This window comes from Lutra lutra, chromosome 4 (assembly GCF_902655055.1).
Source record: "Lutra lutra chromosome 4, mLutLut1.2, whole genome shotgun sequence".
In the NCBI taxonomy this organism is placed as follows: domain Eukaryota; kingdom Metazoa; phylum Chordata; class Mammalia; order Carnivora; family Mustelidae; genus Lutra; species Lutra lutra.
In genome coordinates, this window is record NC_062281.1 from 177,578,593 (window position 1) to 177,600,083 (window position 21,491).

General features: G+C 40.6%; 1 protein-coding gene across 4 annotated transcripts in view; it reads right to left on the reverse strand.

Moving 5' to 3' along the window:
- WDTC1 (WD and tetratricopeptide repeats 1) overlaps positions 1–21,491 on the reverse strand; it is a 70,278-nt gene that overhangs the window by 39,863 nt on the left and 8,924 nt on the right. For 3 of the 4 annotated variants that reach the window (XM_047725976.1, XM_047725977.1, XM_047725975.1), the window contains exons 2-3: positions 9,678–9,826; positions 8,152–8,235 (exon numbers count right to left, since the gene is read on the reverse strand). The exons of the other annotated variant lie outside the window; for it this stretch is intronic. In XM_047725976.1, coding sequence (XP_047581932.1) covers positions 8,152–8,235; positions 9,678–9,725 — 132 coding nt within the window. In that variant the 5' untranslated portion in view covers positions 9,726–9,826. The remainder of the gene's footprint in view (positions 1–8,151; positions 8,236–9,677; positions 9,827–21,491) is intronic. 4 annotated transcript variants of the gene reach the window in all.

The following is a 21,491-nucleotide window of genomic DNA, read 5'->3' on the forward strand; positions in this document are numbered from 1 at the left end:
GTTTAAGAAGCATCATTCAGGGGCGCCTGGGTGGCTCAGGAAGTTAAGCCTCTGTCTTCGGCTCAGGTCATGATCTCAGGATCCTGGGATTGAGCCCTGCGTCGGGCTCTCTGCTCAGCGGGGAGCCTGCTTCCCCCCTTTCTCTGCCTGCCTCTCTGTCTACTTGTGATCTCTCTGTCAAGTAAATAAATAAAATCTTAAAAAAAAAAAAAAAAAAAAAGAAGCATCATTCATGTCATCCACCCAAACCTCCAGGTCAAAGAAGAGATGCTAATGCTAAGTACGGTGCTAAGTACTCTGATTTTTTATTACAGTACAATGAGCAGTTTTAGATCATGATTTAGTTTAAACATTTTTAAGTGCCAAGATCTGAGAGTATTTTTTTTTTTTAAAGATTTTATTTATTTGGCAGACAGAGATCACAGTAGGCAGAGAGGCAGGCAGAGAGAGAGGGGAAGCAGGCTCCCCGTTAAGGAGAGAGCCCGATGTGGGGCTCGATCCCAGGACCCTGAGATCATGACCTGAGCCGAAGGCAGAGGCTTAACCCACTGAGCCACCCAGGTGCCCCAAGATCTGAGAGTATTAAGGACAATTTCCTAATATAAAAGAGAGATGAATACAACAGATTGATGTACTTTTTTTTTTTTAAGATTTTATTGATTTATTTTGACAGACAGAGATCACAAATAGGCAGAGAAGCAGAGAGAGAGAGAGAGAGAGAGAGAGGAGGAAGCAGGCTCCCCGCCGAGCAGAGAGCCCGATGCGGGGCTCGATCCCAGGATCCCAGAATCATGACCTGAGCCTAAGGCAGAGGCTTTAACCCACTGAGCCACCCAGGCGCCCTGATTGATGTACTTCTTGATTCAGATCTTCCTTAGGAAGAAACAACTAGGAACAAAATTAATTCAGGTAAAGTGGATGGAAACCAGTCTTAAACAATTCAGGAGAGAAGTATGAAAAAAAAAAATCAGCTTTGCAAAGTAGATTTTTCAGAAGCTTACAGAACCCGCAGGATGAATGCAATGGAAAGAATATCCAAGAAATAAAGTTATCAATGTTAACTTGGATGCTTTTTAAATAGGCATCTCTTTGGGTATAAATTCTAAATATACAGGAAAAGTAACAAAATACCAGACCGGTTAAACTCAAAATGCAAACTAGAAAGTCAGAAAGTAAAAACAGGGAAGGATTATTAACCTGGAAGGTAGAGAAGTGGTATGGGAATAAGATTAAAAAAGCAAACTCTAGGGCCACCTGGGTGGCTCAGTGGGTTAAAGCCGGGGGTGCCTTCAGCTCAGGTCATGATCCCAGAGTCCTGGTATCTCAAGCCATACATAGCATCGGGCTCTCTACTCGCCAGGGAGCCTGCTTCCCTTCCTCTCTGCCTACTTGTGATCTCTGTCTGTCAAATAGATAGATAAAATCTTAAAAAAAAAAAAAAAAAAAGGAACTCTAATAAGAAAATTAAAAAAAAAAATCAAACCAACAGGTTTTTGGTGAACATCTATTAAATGTTCAGTGCTCTGTCCTAGGAGTTCTCTTTAAGTTATCCTTTAGAGTTTTTCAAAAGCATACAAAGTAGTAAATTAGGAGAACCAGGAAAAAAAAATCTTCCCCAGATAATAAAGAATATTATTATCAATAACCACAAAAAGGCAGGAGCTTTTACTGTTGATTTTACCTCTTTTATCCCACCTCCAGCCCCAAATAATCACCTCTTCCTAATGCTAGAAATGAACTGCTGTTAACTAACACACAATCCATATGTGACAATGGGTAGGAAATAAAACAAGGAAAGGAAATGACAGTAAAGTGTTTAAAAAATAATACCAGCTAATATTTGAGTGCTATATGAGTTTTACGATATGCTAGGCACCGTGCTAAGTACTTTACACAAATTAACTTGTTTATCCCTCCTCACCTAACCTAACAAACAGGATATGGATATTATTTTACTGATGAAGAAATGGGTGCTAAAGTTAGACTTATCTAACTAAGGTCATATGACTCATAATGGTATCTTAATTACTATTTGTCAGGTGGGACAGTCACAAAAAGATATCCCCTCCAACCTCCAACTAGGAAAGAGGGAAATAAGACGGCCTTTTGGGAGTTAAGACTCTAAAACTCAGTACTGTTGAACTTTACCTCCTCCTTGGCTTCCCCGATAACCATGTTCTCCTATCTCTATGTCTATTGTTTCTGGTTCCTGTGGAGAGAGGAAGAGCAGTAACAGGCAATCTCTAAATGTTCGAACCACCTTGGTTCCTGGTCCTGAGCTTGCTTCTCTCACTTTCTACTTTGTCCCCAAGTGACATTACCCAGTCATCCGGTTTCACGGCTCTTATACAGAGCAGTGGTTCTCAAACCTCTTGTCTCAAGACCACACTATCAAAAATTACTGAGGATCCCAAACAGCTTTTTTTATAGGGGTTATATTTATTGATATTTATAACATATTAGAAATTAAAATGGAAATATTTGTATTATTTTCATTTGAAAATAAAAATGGTAAATTAACACATTTTAAATGAAAAGTAAATATATTTTTTCTTTTTTTTTTTTTTTTTAAAGATTTCATTTATTTATTTGACAGAGAGAGAGAGAGATCACAGGTAGGCAGAGAGACAGGCAGAGAAAAGGAGAAGCAGGCTCCCTGCTGAGCAAAAAGCCCAATGCGGGCCTCGATCCCAGGACCCTGAGACTATGACCTGAGTTGAAGGCAGAAGCTTAACCCACTGAGCCATTCAGGCGCCCGTAGTAAATATATTTTCTAAGACAAAAGAATTTAATAAAAAGAGTGGCTTTGCATAATGTCTAGCTTAATGGAACGTAACTGGTCTCACACCTACTTTTGTATTGTCTGTTGCAATGTTATTTTGGTTAAAGTATATAATGAAAATACAGCCACACAAAGATAAGTAGTTGCAATAGGGAGGAGTATTTTAATAGCCTTATAATTATAGATATCCTTCTTTGATACTGCACCAAAACTCCACAAGTAATGGTTTCTTAAGTTACAATCCAGAATCTGAAACCACAGGAAGGAACTATTGGTACCCTCCTATTGTTAAAGCGCATTGGTCTAGTTTGTATTATGCATAGGTGTTTTACACATGTATTATGTATAGGTGTTTTACACATGTTTGTATTACGCATAGGTGTATTACACATGTACGTTTTACACAGTGTTACATCAACCACTGGTCATTTTGAAAACACTGACTCACTGAATTTAAAAGTCTTCAATGTTAACATTCATTATGCAATGCTGTTGACATCTGTTTTATCACTACAGACCTTGTCAAAAAAGCTTTTAAAGTATTGAGAAGTTATCAAGCTCACCACAACAGATAAAAGTTTTCCTATATTCTCTCTTTTCTTGGCTTAGAAGTTCAAGTTTTATCCTTGGCAACAAATACTATCAGTTGTTTTTCTTGAAGTAACAGCTCAATTCATTCATTTTTTAAAGAAAATGTCTGCCAAGTACTCTTATTTGAATAACCACAGTTTTCGTCTGGTTCTTTCAGATAGTGCTTCATGAAAAGTAGTGGGGCTTACAACTCGAACAACTGCACAAGTGCTTCTTCCTCCAGGCAACCATCATAGTGGGTTTGCAGGAGTACTTTATGGGTACTTCCCATCCCGTGATACAGAATACTAAGAGATACTTAAGGGTTGAGATTTAATAAAACTAGTAATTTTTGTTGCTTCACATCAAGCACATTTTAAGTAAAACTTGCTTTTTTTGGTTACTGCAAATGCAGGGCGTTAATAAGTCAATTGATGCTATTTGCCTTAATCCATACTAAGGTGAGAGTAGTTTTACTCACTTTTTTTTTGGCAAATTTTATTTATTTATTTTTTAAGAGCATATTTACTTATTTGATAGAGAAAGAGAGAGAACGGAAGCAGGGAAGGGGCAGAGAGAGAAGAAGACTCCCCAATGAGCCGGGAGCCCAAAGCAGGGCTTTGATCCCAGGACCCTGAAATCATGACCTGAGCCAAAGGCAGATGCTTACCACCTGAGCCACTCTGGCGCCCCATTTTTTGCAAATTTTAAATGAATTAATTTTTGTTTTGCAAACAGCGTCTTGATACTACTATGAAAGTAGTTTTAACCACAGACTTCCTTGAAAAAGTCATGGGGATTCCCAGGGGTCTGCAGACAACACTTTGAAAACTGCTACTATAGACTCTCTCTCTCTGTCAATGAATGACACTTCAGTTTTTATTCCAGTCTATGCCTCTCTCCTATCCTAGACCCACTGGACCCTTTAACAATGATAGAAATGTCTTGGCTTTTATCAAAGGCCTGAACTGCTTGAACTCTTGAATCCCACTGCCTCCAGCCTTCCCCAGCACTTTGCTCCTTCAATTATTCTGTCCTACTACATCAGCAAACCTTCCCCTGCCATCAACATAATCACATGCTCATATTTCTTCCATTCTTTTTTTTTTTTTTTTAAAGATTTTATCCATTCACCTGACAGAGAGAAATCACAAGTAGGCAGAGAGGCAGGCAGAGAGAGAGGAGGAAGCAGGCTCCCTGCTGAGCAGAAAGCCTGATGCGGGGCTCGAACCCAGGACCCGGGATCATGACCTGAGCCGAAGGCAGCGGCCCAACCCACCGAGCCACCCAGGCGCCCCTATTTCTTCCATTCTTATTAATCTCCCTTGATCCCATAGACCCAGCCACTTCTCCAGTTCTCCAGTTCCTTTTGTAAACAAAGTTTTTTCAAGAGTTGTGTAGACAACTCTGTAAAGTGGAAAACAAAAACAAAATAAAATAACTTTGAAGGAAAGAAACGAGAGAATAAAGAAGACATCATTTGGGGCGCCTGGGTGGCTCAGTGGGTTAAAGCCTCTGCCTTTGGCTCACGTCATGATCCCAGGGTCCTGGGATCGAGCCCCGCATCGGGCTCTCTGCTTAGCAGGGAGCCTGCCTCCTCCTCTCTCTCTGCCTGTCTCTCTGCCTACTTGTGATCTCTGTTTAAAAAAAAAAAAAAAAAAAGAAAAACAGATGCCATTCTTCCTCCATCTTCTGAAATGAGCCCCCCTACAATTGGTTAAAGCCAACTCAAAGACAGGAGGACAAGAGAGCTGAAGAAAGGTAAATAGTATACATAGATGGCCAAGAGAAGGTATCTTTTATAGTTTACCCTTTTTACTGATTATATCCTACCTCCTCTCATCTGGGGGAAAAGTTTGTATTAAATAAATTAAAAGATAAACTTCCATCTCTCTTTAAAGAGAAAACAAGAAAGCTGTCTATGATATGGCTGTCACTTCTTTTCCTCCAATTCCCTCTCACAACCCCTCAGATCTAGCATCTATTCCCACCACTCCAGTAAAACTGCTCCAGTAAAGACCACATGCATTGTTCTGTCCTCATCTTACCCAACCTTTCAAAAGCACTGAGTAGAAGTGACCACTCCTTCTTTCTTAAAATATTCTCATTATGTGGCCTTTACACTTTCCTGGTTCTGTTTCCTTTTTACTTCACTGATGACTTTCTTGGGTAACTTTTTATCTTCTTAGCTTGTAATCAACTTCTAAAAGCTGGAGTGTCTCCATAGCTAGGTCTTGAGCCCTAGTCTCTATCCCTCCTAGAGTTGAGTCTTCAGATTTCTCTCTCCTGTCCATAGCTCTCTCCCAATTAGTATCATCAACTGCCTATTTACTTGACATCTCCATAAAGCTATCCAACAGGGTTCCAAATTTAATATGTCCAACCCCTGAAACCCTCCCAAACCCATTTTTCTCCCAGTCATCATCTTTCCATCTGCTCTCACTTCTCTAAGTCTCACAAGTGGCCAAGCTGGGATTTAAACTAGAGTTTTTGTTTCTTTTCTTTTCTTTCTTTCGTTTTTTTTTTTAAACATCGAAATCTGTACATACTATGTAGGTTAGGGAAGTGCAAATTGAAACATTTCACCTTAATGTAATTTTGTATTTGCGCTCCAAACTTTGCGAAACAATACATGGGATCCTGTTTTGTGTTTATAAAAGCTTCTAAGTCTATTTCGGACCAAGTTACTTAACTAGGAAGAGATGGGAGAGAATATGGGTTGGCTGGAGGCACGGCTGAAAGAGTGAGCCCAGCCAGCCAGTGACCACTGTCCACTCAGCATCCAGCAGAGCAGGGTTTCTCAACCACGGCATTGTTGGCATTTGGGCTGCATAATTCTTTACTGCACATTCTTTGTTGCTGTACTGGGTGTTGTAGGAGGTCTAGCAGCATCCCTATCCCCTGTCCACTATATGCCAGCAGTACTCTTCTCATCTGGCCAACCAAAACTGGTACTGCATATTGCTAAATATCCCCTTGGAGGTAAAAATCTTTCATGCCCTGTCCCCAGCTGCACCAGAAGGGAGTACTTTGAGTTATGTTCTGAAGGAAATATGGAAAGAAACTCCAAATCAATAAAGGATAAATAAATGTCTTAAAAATTATGTTTTCAGGGCGCCTGGGTGGCTCAGTGGGTTAGGCCGCTGCCTTCGGCTCGGGTCATGATCTCAGGGTCCTGGGATCGAGTCCCACATCGGGCTCTCTGCTCAGCGGGAGGCCTGCTTCCCTCTCTCTCTCTGTCTGCCTCTCCGTCTACTTGTGATCTCTCTCTGTCAAATAAATAAATAAAATCTTTAAAAAAAAAATTATGTTTTCAAAGAATTTTTAGAAATATGTAAGCAATCATGATATAAAAGTATAAAAGAGTTTACCAAACTATTTAAATGGTTTGAGCCTCATTTTGTAGGCAAAAAAATTTATATTAAGAAACTGCAAGGGGGCGCCTGGGTGGCTCAGTGGATTAAAGCCTCTGCCTTCAGCTCAGGTCATGTTCCCAGGGTCCTGGGATCAAGCCCCACATTGGGCTCTATGCCCAGCAGGGAACCGGTTTCCTCCTCTCTCTCTCTCTCTCTGCCTGCCTCTCTGCTTACTTGTAATCTCTATCTGTCAAATAAATCAATTAAGAAAAAAACCTGGAAGACTTAAGAATCATGAACTAGCTTTCTATGATCCAGGCACTGTGTTGTTAGTGCTTCACACAAATCTCATTTAATCATCACAACAATTCTCAGTTACTGCTCTACTTCACAGATCAGGAAACTAGGGTAACCTGCACAAGACCATATAGCTAGTGAGGAAACAAGTTTTACTTTTTTTTTTTTTTTTAAAGATTTTACTTATTTATCTATTTGACAGAGACAGGGAGAGAGGGAACACAAGCAGGAGGAGTGAGAGAGGGAGAAGCAGGCTTCCTGCCAAGCATGGAGCTTGACTCGGGGCTCGATCCCAGGACCTGGGGATCATGTCCTGAGCCCAAGGCAGACACTTAATGACTAAGCCACCCAGGTGCCCAGGAAAACAGGTTTTAAAACTAAATTTAGAGGCACCTGGGTGGCCCAATGCGGGGTTTGATCCCAGGACCCTGGGATCATGACCAGAGCTGAAGGCAGACGCTTAACTGAGTGAGCCACCCAGGCATCCCAGCAAAGAGAATTCCAACTCAACCCACTGATAACACTAAATTGGATAGGACATCTAAAAGTTGGATTCAAAACATGGTCTGGAAGAAGGAAAGGGACTGGAACTAACATCATAACATTATAGAGTGTCTCTGTGTTGGACATAATGAAAAAGCTGAACTTCTGGACTGAAGGCCTGGCTTTCCATGGACTGGTCAGGACAACACTGGACAAGGTGCTTGACCTTTCTAAACCTTTTTTTTTTAATACCCATTCCCTATAACCCCACAACATTACTTTGAAGCTAAAATGAGAAAGCGCGTGCGCGTGTGTGTGTGTGTAAAAACACTGTGTAAACTCTAACTTCCTTTGCAAAGGTAAGAATAATTATGTCCAAGCCAATAGGAAAAACGTGGCACACATTTCAACAATCTTTTTTCCAAGCACACAGCAAATAATATATGACCAAGAAATAACTTCTGCATGACCATACCAATCACTAACCTTGATTCACCTGCCTATTTTTACCTGCCTAATAAAACTGTTGGAAAGGAGAGGTAACCATCAGGTGTGACCTGAAGAGAAAAACTTTTTTATGCCTTGAATAATGCAGAGGGTTCTCTACAGACAGAAAATGGAGACCCAGCCATCTGCATCTAGTATGCAAACTGGATTTCTTACCTGTAGCTCTGCTTCCAGGCCCAGCCGCCTGATAAAGGGGTCAGTGACATGGTAGTGCCGCTCAAAGCTCAGGGCACCCCGCTCCTGGGGGACAGATACAAACTCACAGTTTCATTAATTTAATCCAACATGATTTCCCATGTACCTATTATGTACCCAGCACTGTGCTGGGCACCATAGGATCTACAAAAGTAACAAGAAATTGGCCTGCAGGAGTCTGCACTATACTTGGGTAAAGGTTAGAGAATAATAATAAGAGAGTATAAAATTAAGCACAAAGTTGTGCTGTTGGGTTACAAAAAAAGGAGGAGGAGGAGGAGGCAAAGAAAAAACGAAAAAAACTAAAAACAACAAATAGGGAGTTTGCATTGTTAGGATGGAGTGGGTGGGCACCATCTTTAGGACACATATTGTGGGGTATATTCATAGGAAAAAAAATAACTTCATTGTCCCTCCAGTTCTGATTCTGTGCCTCTAGGAAATGGTCCTTGGCCCTTGAGGGCCATCCAGTCCAATGAAATTACCAAAAAACCCACAAATGGACAAAGCCCCCAAAGGATTCAGGGATGCAGGGAAAAAAATACATGAAACAGATTGATGTGCACCAAGTACACAGCTCATGTAGAGGCATACACTCAATCCTTTTAGATGATGATCACAGCGTATGCTGCATGCCACTGACTTTTTAAAGATTTTTAATTAAAAAAATTTTTTAGCACTTAACCTTTTCAAAGAACTTTCAGATTTCATTCTCTATGATCTGCCTAAAGGCAGACATTATTATCATTTAACAACAGAAAACAAAAGGAAGTAAAATGACTCAAGTCTTATAAGTAATTAGGGTCTTAAGCTCCTGACCCCAGCCTGGGGTTCTTACTACAAAGGACATCATGTCTTGGTGGAAACTCTTCCATTAAATCCCTGTGGTCCTTAAAAAAAAAAAAAAATCCATCCATCCATCCATCCATCCATCAATCAATCCCTGTGCTCCTGACAAAGCCTGGGCTACCCTGCTAAATGAACTTGACTGCCTGGTCATTCATTCATCTCGCAGAATGTACCAACTGCATAGGTCAGGTGCAGGAGACCCTTAAAGAAAAGAAGAAAGAGTTTAAGCTGAACTAGGACTAAGACTCTTCCATGTTCTGTTACGTGCACAACTCGGCAGCTAGAACAACATGAAGATGCTGTATTTTCTCCTGCTGTAGCACCCCCCCCATAAACCTACATATGCACAACACAGTTGTGTATGCACATGCACAAGACACAGATGGCTCCCTTCTCCCACCAGCTTTCATTAATTTCAGCAGCCCAGGTACAAAGCACTAGGATAGAGGAGTCTCCATGAATTCCATGTTCGTGGGCAAAAGAAGATGGGAGTCAAGAGACCCTGATTCTAGTCCTGGGTCTGCCACTAAGTAGCTGTGTGACTTCAGGCAAGTCAAGGTCTTCAGACCTCAGCTTCTTCCCCAGTCTGTTAGGAAGAAAGAACCTCATGCTTTTGTACAAAGGTCTAAGGTGCTTACCTTGATCTGCCTACGGATGAGGTCTCTAGTTATGTTGACTTTTGCCATCTTCTCTTAATGGAATTCAACAGCAGGAAGCTATAGAAGGATCTTCAGGACCCTTGAGCATTCCAGCCAAGCCCAGGTCCACAAGACACACATTTAATTACCTGGGGGAAAAAAAACCCATCAAACCTTAAGGGATGGAATAGGGTGGCTTCAGGGCCCTAGTTCTATCCCCTGAAACAGTTCAACAGCCTACCTAGTGAACTAGCTATTGCCTATGATTTACAACATGGTGAGTTGGCCCTGCTGCATAGTGCTGAAGAACCTTTGGAAGATGAAAAGGGTGGGAAAGGGGAAACAATGAATCAGAGCCACAGGAAGTACTGCAACAAACACTGAAGAGGTCATGTATGCTTCACCAGAAAATGGAGGGCTGGATAGAAGTACGAAGGAAGATGGGAGCATATCCTGAAAATAAGAACAAGACATGTAGCAAGAAGGATGTCAAGTTTCACTTGCTCAGTATGCATCTGTGGCAACCAGTCTTTTTTTTTTTTTTAAAGATTTTATTTATTTATTTGACAGAGAGAGATCACAAGTAAGCAGAGAGGCCAGCAGAGAGAGAGAGAGAGATAGAGAGAGGAGGAAGCAGGCTCCCCACCGAGCAGAGAACCCGATGTGGGGCTCGATCCCAGGATCATGACCCGAGCCGAAGGCAGAGGCCTTAACCCACTGAGCCACCCAGGCGCCCCGGCAACCAGTCTTTTAATTATACTTTGAATCCTCGACCCTCATCTTGGCTCTCCCCAAAACCAAATCAGTATCACAGACAGCACTAAACCCTCTAATAGATTCACAAAATCAAAGGTGGACAGGAAAGGTAAAGGTGATCATGTCTAAGATTCAACCTGATAAAGAAATCCCTCTTCAATATCCTGGTAGGTAGGCTTTCAGTCTCACCTCTTGAAGCAACTTACTCCTTTGTTATAAACTCTGATGGTTAGAAAAACCTACTAATTTTATTTATGAGAACTTACCAGTAGAAAATGCAAAATACAAGAAACACAAAACTTCTATACCCAAGCATATTCATCAAGGATTTTGTTTTATTTTATTTTTTTAAGTAGGCTCCATGCCCAACGTGGGGCTCAAACTCAGGACCCTGAGATCAAGAGTCGCATGTTGTACCAATCAGGTACCCCATCACAAATTTTCTAAAAATAAAAAAATTAAAAGGACCAAAATTTCCAATGATAGAGTAATGGCTAAACAATGCATAGCCATTTGATATTAAGCAGAATTAGAAATGCTACTTATTAAAAAATGCTACTTATGAAGGAAAAATGCTTACATCACACCAAATGTTTATATGATAACATGATGCTTTTTAAATAAATACTACTACCAAAACTGTGTTTTAAAAAGGAAATACAGGGGTGCCTGGGTGGTTCAGTGGGTTAGGTCTCTGCCTTCGGCTCAGATCATGATCTCAGGGTCCTGGGATCGAGCCCCATGTCAGGCTCTCTGCTCGGTAGGGAGCCTGCTTCTCCTCTCTCTCTGCCTGCCTCTCTGCCTACTTGTGATCTCTGTCAAATAAATAAATAAAATCGTTTTAAAAAATAAAATAAAAAGTAAAAAAGGAAATATATAAATGGGGCACCTGGGTGCCTCAGTAGGTTAAGCGTCTGCCTTCAGCTCAGGTCATGAATTCAGGATTGAGCCTCGCAAAGGGCCCCCTGCTGGCAGAGAGCTTGCTTCTCCCTCTCCACAGCTTGTGTTCTCTTGCATTCTCTCTCACAAATAATATAAATAAATAAAAATAAAATCTTTAAAAAATAAAAAAGGAAATATAACAATAGCCATCTTTGAATAGTAGTGTGACTGATTTTTTTTCCTTCTGCTTTGTGATATTTTCAATTCTCCTCTACGAAATCACATTAATATTGAAATCAGAAAAAAAGAAGAAAAAAAAAGGAATGCTAGAGCCAAAAACCCTACTAGGCTTTGAAAGAAAGTTCTGCTCCCTGTTATTTCCAACTTTTGGTCCTGGTTCCACCACTGAAGCTACACAGGAAGTTTAGTCTTTCTTCCCCAGTATGGCTGGGATGATGGCTTTCAGGGCCAAGCCCCTCTGCCAACCCTCTAAGCCAGCAGGATTCCCAAGACCACTTCTCGATCTCCTGGCCCGGGTTTTCCATCAGTGGCACCCCTACAGATTCCTAGCACACCCTCCTGAAATCATCTCTCCACCAGATCTGTAAGCAGATTCCCTCTTTTCCTTTGATATTTAATCACAAAAGAAACTCTATGTAAACACTTTGCTATTGCGGATTTTTTTTTTTTTAGCATTAGGCACACAGTAGGACAATAAAAATCCTGCTACCTGATTAGATGTTCCCATTCAGCCCAAGTTCTTTGGGGTTTATGCAAATACATCAAAATGATATCTTTTGGGATCATAAGCTCTTAAAAGGTCAAGAGCCTTCCCCATAATGTGGAAGACATCTAGCATTGCATCTTAGTGAGCATTACCAGGGAGATATGTAAGTCACTGGCACTGTTTAGGATCACAAAACATGTGACCATGAATAACACCTAAGGATGCCAACTGGGAACAACTATGGTTTCATGATAACTTTCCTAGGGGTCTCAGGGCACCAAATTAAAAATGCGAATTTGGACAAATTGGCATACACTAATGCTGGCCTGCAATTATGTTTATGGCTCTGCTTTGTGATATAATGGTCAACTTCCCCTTCCCCTCTCCCCAAAAAAAACACCCAATAGTAATTTCCCTCACAATCACCAAGAATATAGGGTGAGATTTATTGTAACAGAAAGAACACTAAAGTCAGTGAGAATATCTGGTAATAGTAAGTAAGCTATGTGGCCTTGGTCAAATCTCAGTCTTTCCACATAGGCTCTCACTGCTGTGTCTCACAGGCACAGGAAGAACTAGAACAAACACTGAAGGGGCCACATATGCCTCACCAGAAAAAGGCCCATATGCTTCACACCCAACACCCTTTTTCTTGGAAGACTGAAAAGGTCAAATGATATAATGTAGGTATGGTGTTTTTTATTTAATGCTATTTTTAAAAGAATATAAATACTATGGTCAACTAATCTTCAACAAAGCAGAAAAGAATATCCAAAAAAAGAGACAGTCTCTTCAACAAATGTTGTTGGGAAAACTAGACAACCACATGCAGAAGAATGAAACTGGACCATTTCCTTAAACCATACACAAAAATAGACTCAAAACGGATGAAAGACCTAAATGTGAGACAGGAATCCATCAAAATCCTAGAGGACAACACAACCAGCAACCTCTGTGACCTCAGCCGCAGCAAATTCTTGCTAAACACGTCTCCATAGGGCAAGGGAAACAAAGGGAAAAACAAACTATTGGGACTTCATCAAGATCAAAAGCTTTTGCACAGCAAGGAAACAGTCAACAAAACCAAAAGACAACCAGCAGAATGGGAGAAGATATTTGCAGATGACATATCAGAGAAAGGGCTAGTATCCAAAATCTATAAAGAACTTATCAAACTCAACACCCAAAGAACAAATAATCCAGTCACAATAGGGCAGAAGACATGATCAGACATTTCTCCAAAGAAGACATCCAAATGGCCAACAGACACATGAAAAAATACTCAACATCACTTGGCATCAGGGAAATACAAACCAAAGCCACAATGAGATACTACCTCACACCAGTCAGAATGGCTAAAACTAACAAGTGAGGAAAACAACAGATGCTGGCGAGGATGCAGAGAAAAGGGAGCCCTCCTACACTGTTGGGAATGCAAGTTGGTGCAGCCACTCTGGAAAATAGTAGAGGTTCCTCAAAAAGTTGAAAATAGAGCTACTGTATGACCCAGGAATTGCACTACTGTGTATTTATCCCAAAGGTACAAATGTAGTGATGCAAAGGGGCACCTGCACCACAATGTTTATAGCAGCAATGTCCATAACACCCCATCTATGGAAAGAGTCCAGATGTACACTGACAAATCAATGGATCAAGAAGATGTGGTGTAGATGCACATAATGGAATATTATGCAGCCATAAAAAGGAAATCTTGCCATTTGCAACAACGTGGATGGAACTAGAGGGTATTACACTAAGCAAAATAAGTCAATTAGAGAATTGTCACAATTATTGTATGCTCTCAATGATATGTGGAATTTAAGAAACAAGGCAAAGGATCATAGGGAAAGAAAGGAAAAAATGAAACAAGATGAAACCAGAGAGGAAGACAAACCATGAGAGACTCTTAATCTCAGGAAACAAACTGAAGATTGCTGGAGGAGAGGAGGGTGGAGGGATGGGGTCACTGGGTGATGGACACTGGGGAGGGTATGTGTTGTAATGAGCACTGGGTATTATATAAGACTGATGAATCACAGACCTGTACCACTGAAACAAATAATATATTATACATTAAGTAATTGAACTTAAATGAAAAAGAATGTAAATACTTTTATCTCCTAAGAAATAGTAAGTTGCCAAATATACATTTACTATGTACCAGGAATTGTGCTAATGGCTTTATATATTTATTCATTCCTGGGCTCATAAATGTGCACAAGAAGCTTCTCCTGTATGCCAGGCAGTATTCCAGGCCCAGGGGATACAGCAGTGAACAAAAGTTCCTTAAATTTCATGGTACATTCTAGGAGGAGGGGACAGATAATAAACAATAATACAAATACAATAAGAATATATCCAGTAGGGAAAAGTGCTGTGATGAAAACAGAAAAAGGTGATATTAAAGTGATTGATGGGTTACTTTTAGATGTGAGGTCAAAGAAGATGAAGTATACATTTGTGGAGTTTTCTAGCTGCTCAGCATTTGAAACCCTTCCTGTAAGTTGAGAGTCTCCCACCCAGTAGTCTGGCAGAAGACAGAATGCCTCCCACCATGAGGTGGGAACGGCAGAGACTAAGATTCTCTGAGGTCCCTTACAGCTAGAGTGCGTGCATATGGCCCAGGCTGTTCCAACCCGACACATCAGCCCCAGACCTTTATTGGGATCTGGTATCAAAGAATCAGAGGACCAGAGGGAGTTCATGCTGGCAGCAAGGTGTGGCTACAGTAGCCAGTAAAGCCCGGTCAGCTGGTGGTAATGGTGTAAGCTGTATAAGCGTCAGCAGTGACCTCATGGTTTGGTTCTGTGAATGATTTTGGCTAAAAGTCCTGGCTGCTACCCAACTTCCCTTGTTCTAGCCCATTCTTCAAACCTGGCTTTGCGGCCTTCCTTGATATTTTGTGAGTTTCCCTTATAACCTTTCAAAAATCAGCCAGAGTTGGTTTCTGTTGCTTATACCTACAAATCCCGCCTGATAACAGAGGAACCCTCAGATGACAATCAAGCTGAAACACGAATGACAGGAAGTCACAAAGAACTTGGGGAGGTTGCTTCTGAGGAGAGAGACCCACCACTGTTAAGGGGAAGACTGGTTCAAAAAGCTTGTATGGTGGATGTTATTACTATCATCATCTTACAGAAAAGGAAACAGAGTCATGGACATGAAACAATTTTCACAATGTCACACAGGTAATAAGTGAGGCTGGGGCAGGGACTCAAACCAGAGCTGTATGTACACTCTTAACCACTTTGTATATGAGGATAAATTACTAGGGTACATAATTTCCTAGAGTAATGATCACTGTGAGTCAACTAAATTGTTACTATTCATTCATTAATTTTCCTAAATTATTAACCTGGTTTGTACCAGGTACCAGGTACTGGGCTAGACATGGGGTAATACTGACTGGGATGAAAGACATAGCACCTAAGAAATCAGAGAATCAAAGGCAAGGGACTTTAGCTAAGATAGGTACATACTTAGAGAAACTAAAAGGAACAAAAGAAGTGAAAAAGCAGAGAAAGTAGACAAATATAAAAAACCTCACTACAAGTCAGGTAAATAGTAAAATGGAAAGTGGGATTTAATACAGTATCAGACTGGTAGGCAGAGGTTTAAAAATCAAAATGCCAAATTTAATACAACTACTGCTCAGTATTTTGGTGAACATTTCTGTTCCCATCCTGAGAAGAAATGGTAGCACACCAGCAGACAGCTCATTCTAGAGCACAGCCCACCTTCTCCCCTCTTTCAGGCAACATGGATTCAGTGCCTTCCACAAACTTTTTTAGGTAGGCAAGCATAACTGGAAACCCTTCTAAGTAGAGATTTATTTAAAAGGTTTACATTAGGTGGGAAATACCCCCAAATCTATAAGGGGCATAATCAGTTTCATACTTTGATTAAAAAATCTCTCAAACACAAATAATCAAATCAATAAAGGAACAGTTATTTGAATATGAGGAGATTTAATCACAGTCAAATTTTAAAAGCATTATTTTAAAGCGTGTTCTGGAATAGTCAATTCTATAGAACAAAGAGAACTCAGATATGGAATGACATGATGGAGACATTTGGAATTGAAGAAAGGAAGTCGTATATTTATGATTAAACACTAGAAAAGACTATATTGAGGGGATTTCTATCTCTGGTGCAGTATGCAAATTATATGTTCAGTTCTGCTGAGATGCAAAAGACTGAAATAAGTGACTTCAAGAATCCATAAGATAACATTTTCAATGCCTATTATGTCAGCACCACACTTGACTTTGAAAAAACAGCAAAGCAGCAGCCAAACGCAAACCCTTCTCTTCAAGAGCACTTCATATAGTTGTCATGAATTGAATATATCAATAGCACCAAGGCTATTGTGACCATTAATACCGTAGATAGACTGAAAAAGGCTAATTTAACCAAAGGACCAAAATGAATAGCTAGGACAGTAAATTCAAAAGGAACAATAGGAATAATAAATTAAATCTTATTTACACTCATTTATTCATACATCTTAGAAGAAAGCACAAAAATGACAGTGGGGGAAACAAACTAACCATATGGCAGGAGGGGCACCTGGGTGGTTTAGTCGTTAAGCATTTCCCTTCAGCTCAGGTCTTGATCCCAGGGTCCTGGGATTGAGCTCCGCATTGGGCTCCCTGTTAGGGGAAGCCTACTTCTCCCTCTCCCACTCCCCCTGTTTGTGTCCCTGCTCTGTCTGTGTCAAATAAATAAATAAAATCTTAAAAAAATAAATAAACATGGCAGGAGAGCAAGAAAGGAGACATGTAAATCACCAGCAAAAAACTAGGACGGTAACAGACCACAAGCAACTTTATATGTGTATTCTTCATTCTAAGGCTAGCACAGTGGACTGAGTATACCTTTACGTTCACCCTTAAAGCTCTAATGACACTGAGGGCTAATTTGCAGAACATGAAAGCTCCATAAAAAATCTCTCTAGCTGAAGTACAAAGGTTTAGGAATGGCATCTGCTGTCATTGAGGACACTGCAGGCCGGCTCTAGTTGACACTCAATAAAAGGAGGAAGAAGGAAGCTAGTTTCTGGGAATATGAAAAATGTAAAAATGACTAAAAGGCACAGAGGAAAACATATGACATAATGTTACAAAGAAAATAAGAGCTGCCATGCCTAAGATACTCCTCCCAAAAGGTATTCTACTCTTAGAGCCTAAAATGCATAGCATGTCACCACCTAACGCTATCCCTTCTACAAACTTTTAACTCAGGCTATTGGGGGGCGCCCGGGTGGCTCAGTGGGTTAAAGCCTCTGCCTTCGGCTCTGGTCATGATCTCAGGGTCCTGAGATCGAGCCCCACATCGGGCTCTCTGCTCAGCAGGGAGGCTGCTTCCCTTCCTCTCTCTGCCTACTTGTGATCTCTATCTGTCAAATAAAATCTTTAAAAAAAAAACAAAACCCTAAAACTCAGGCTATTTGGAACTTTTCTTCCATAGGCAGACCTCTATATTATAAAGGAAGCTAATAAGAAAATTCATTTAACAGCTCAATTTGGAGGAATTAATCTCCTTCATAATGCAAAGGGTATGGTAATATAATAGCCCAAGGTTAACAAGCCTTAGAACAAAGTACACCTGGCAAAGATTACTCACCTGGAACCAAAGATTGAATGGTAATTTCCAAATAAACATGAGGAACCACTCATTTCAGGTGTGCCACAGTCCTTGGCTGGGCTCTGGTTAATGTAGCAGAAAGGGAAGCAGATTTAAAATACTTAGGCACTTGGGCCTGAAGTCCAGCCCCCTTGTTGTACCAATTAGTACTTACTTAGGCAAGTTACTCAACCTTTCTGAGTTTCAAGTTCCTCGTGTGTAATATGGGGATGCTCATCGACTTCAATTGGTTGTTGTGAGGAATAAGTGATCAAATATATATGAAGGTACAAAATAGTGCCTGGATTACAGTAGGTGCTCAACAGACGTTATCAGCCAAATCTGAACTCCAGTAAGACTTGATAGTTCCTGATCTATGCGCAGTGCCATGGTTACAACATTTCTACCTTACTTCCTTCCCTACCAGAGCAACAAAGCTGACACTGGGGATTCCATTGTAGGGTGGTGGGGCACACAAAGTGGGATGACTTTCTCACTTCTGCTGAAGGAACTCCATACAACAGTGTGTACCAGAAGGGTTATACAGGATTATTCATAATAGCTAAAAAGCAGAAACCCAAATGCCCATCAACTGATGAATGGACTAACAAAATGTGGTGTAGCTATACAATGGAATGTTATCTGGCCATAAGAAGCAGTGAAGTGCTGATGCATGTTACAATATGGGTGAATCTTGAAGACATTATGCAAAGTGAAAGAAGGCCACGAGCTGAGCCTTATACAGGTTTCTCCAGCTATCCAAAAGTAAAGCATTCCTATGAAATCTATCCTAAGCTGCAATGACATAAAGTGAAGAAGCAGTTATCACTAGTTTATATGGAAAGTTTTTGAGCATTCCCCGACCCCCAAAAAAAACCTCTCCTGGGCTTTTCCGATACCATCTTGCTAACAGATTAAAAAAAAAAAAAAAACTAGGGGCGCCTGGGTGGCTCAGTGGGTTAAGCCGCTGCCTTCGGCTCAGGTCATGATCTCAGGGTCCTGGGATCGAGTCCCCTGTCGGGCTCTCTGCTCAGCGGGGAGCTTGCTTCCTCCTCTCTCTCTGCCTGCCTCTCTGCCTGCTTGTGATCTCTCTCTGTCAAATAAATAAATAAAATCTTAAAAATAAATAAATAAATAAATAAATAAATAAATAAAAACTAAATGAAGATGAAGCACAGAGGCTCAGAGTTCAAAGCTATGGTGGCTTGATGCGGAGTGTAGTTCCCAGGGGAGAAGCTGGGAGGTGCCATCCTCGCTTCTCAGGGTGTGCGCTGCCTCTGTAATGGGCTCACCGCAAAACAAATGATGAACACGGTATCTGATTTTCACCCTTTTCATAAAAGCAAAAATCCTCTTCGGATTTCCTTCGGTTAGCAAGAAAAAGGTGCTAATGTAGGTCTTTCATAAAAGTGAAGTGGCATAATGTGAACTTTCAAGAACCAAGGGATGCCTATAATTCCATTTACGTGCAAGGCCCAGAATAGACAAATCTACAGAAATAGAAAGATTTGTGGTTCCTTGGGGCTGGGGGGATGGGGTTTAGAGTAGTAATAGCTAAAGGATATGTATTTCCTTTTTTTTTAATTTGAGTGAAACTCACATAATATAAAATTAACCATTTTAAAGTGTACAATTCAGTGGTATTTAGTACACTCACAGTGTTATGCAACCATCACTTCTAGGTAGTTCCAAGACATTTCCATTGCACCAAAAGAAAATCATACTTATTAAGTAGTCAGTCCCTCTTCCATCCTCCCCCTCATACCTGGCAACTACCAATTAACTTTCTGCATCTATGAATTTACCTATCCTATACAATTTTATATAGGATTTTAAATACAATTTTAATATAAATTTATATATTATATATATATAATTATATTTTATATAAATAAAATCCTACAGTATGTGGCCTTTTGTGACTGGCTTCTTTCACTTATGTAATATTTTGAGGTCCATTACTCTAGCACGTTATCAGTACTTTGTTCCTTTCTATGGCTGAATACTATTCCATTGCACTGCTATTATCACGTAGTGTTTATCCATTCATCTGCTGGCTGTTGTTAATAGTGCTGCTGTGAACATTCGTATATATTATCTGTTTGACTACCTGTTTCCAATTCTTTTGTGTATATACCTTGGAGTGGAATTCCCGAGTCATATGGTAATGCTACGTTTAACTTTTTTGAGGAATGGCCAAACTGATTTCCACAGTGGCTGTACCATTTTACAGTTTCACCAGCAATGTACAAGATTCCAATTTCTCCACATCCTTAACACACTTTTTTAAAAAGATTTTATTTATTTGACAGAGATAGAGACACAAGCAAGGGGAGCAGCAGGCAGAGGGAGAGGGAGAAGCAGGCTCCCCACTGAGCAGGGAGCCTGATGGTGGCTTGATTCCAGGACCCTGGGATCATGACCTGAGCCCAAAGCAGAGACTTAATGACCAAGCCACCCAGATGCCCCAAAGTTATTATATTTTTAAAAAGGAACTACTGGTACAGGTAACAATATGGGTGAATCTCACATATTCTGAGCAAGCAAGACACAAAAAAGTACATACTAGGGGTGCCTGGGTGTCTGGGTGCTCAGTTGGTTCTGACTCTTGATTTCGGCTCAGGTTGTGATCTCAGGGTTGTGAGATTGAGCCCTCTCTCAGGCTCTGTGCTCAGCGTGGAGCCTGCTTGTCCCTCTCCCTCTGCTCCTCCCCAGCTCACTCTCTCTCTAATAAATAAATAAAATCTTTTTAAAAAGTACATATTGTATGATTCCATTTACTGTTGACCTTTGAACAACATAAGTTTGAACTATGTGCATCCAGTTATATGTGGATTCTTTTCAATAAATACAGTATAGTACTATAAATGTATGATTTTCTTAATAAAATTTTATTTTCTCTACTTTAGTATAAGAATACAGCTTATAATACTTATACAAAACATGTGTCAATTGTTATCAGCAAGGCTTCCAGTAAATAGAAGGCTATTAGTAGCTAAGTTTTGGTGAAGTCAAAAGTTATATGTGAATTTCTGACTACATGGAGGGGTGCAGGGTTGGTACCCCTAACCCCCACACTGTTCAAGAGTCAACTGTATATGAAGTTCTAGAATAGGCAAAAATATAGTTTTAAAAAAAGTGTTGCTTGGGTGCATGGAGATCGACAAGGAAAGGACACCTGAGAATTTTCTAGAGTGACAGAAAGGTTCTACATAGTGATGAGAGTATGGTTACATGAGTATTGGGGAGATGGTTTACATGAGTATATCCATTTGTCAAAACTGTACAATCAAGATTAGCGAATTTTAATATTTGTAAATTTTACTTAAAAAATAGAATGGAGGGAGGGCACCTGGGTGGCTCAGTGGGTTAAGCCTCTGCCTTCGGCTCAGGTCACGATCTCAGGGTCCTGGGATCGAGCCCCATATCGGGCTTCCTGCCCAGCAGGGAGCCTGCTTTCCCCCTCTCTCTGTCTGCCTCTCTTCCTAATTGTAATCCCTCCTGCTGTCAAATAAATAAATATATATATTTAAAAAAAAAAAGAATGGAGGGATGGCTGGGTGCCTCAGTGGGTTAAAGCCTCTGCCTTCGGCTCAGGTCATGGTCTCAGGGTCCTGGGATAGAACCCCACATCAGGCTCTCTGCTCAGCAGGGAGCCTACTTCCTCCCCTCTCTCACTGCCTGCCTCTCTGCCTACTTGTGATCTCTGTCTGTCAAGTAAATAAATAGAATCTTAAAAAAAAAAAAAAGAATGGAAGTGGGAAGCAGAGGAGGTACAGATAAGAATGGCAGAATTTTGACTGTTATTGAAATAGGATAAC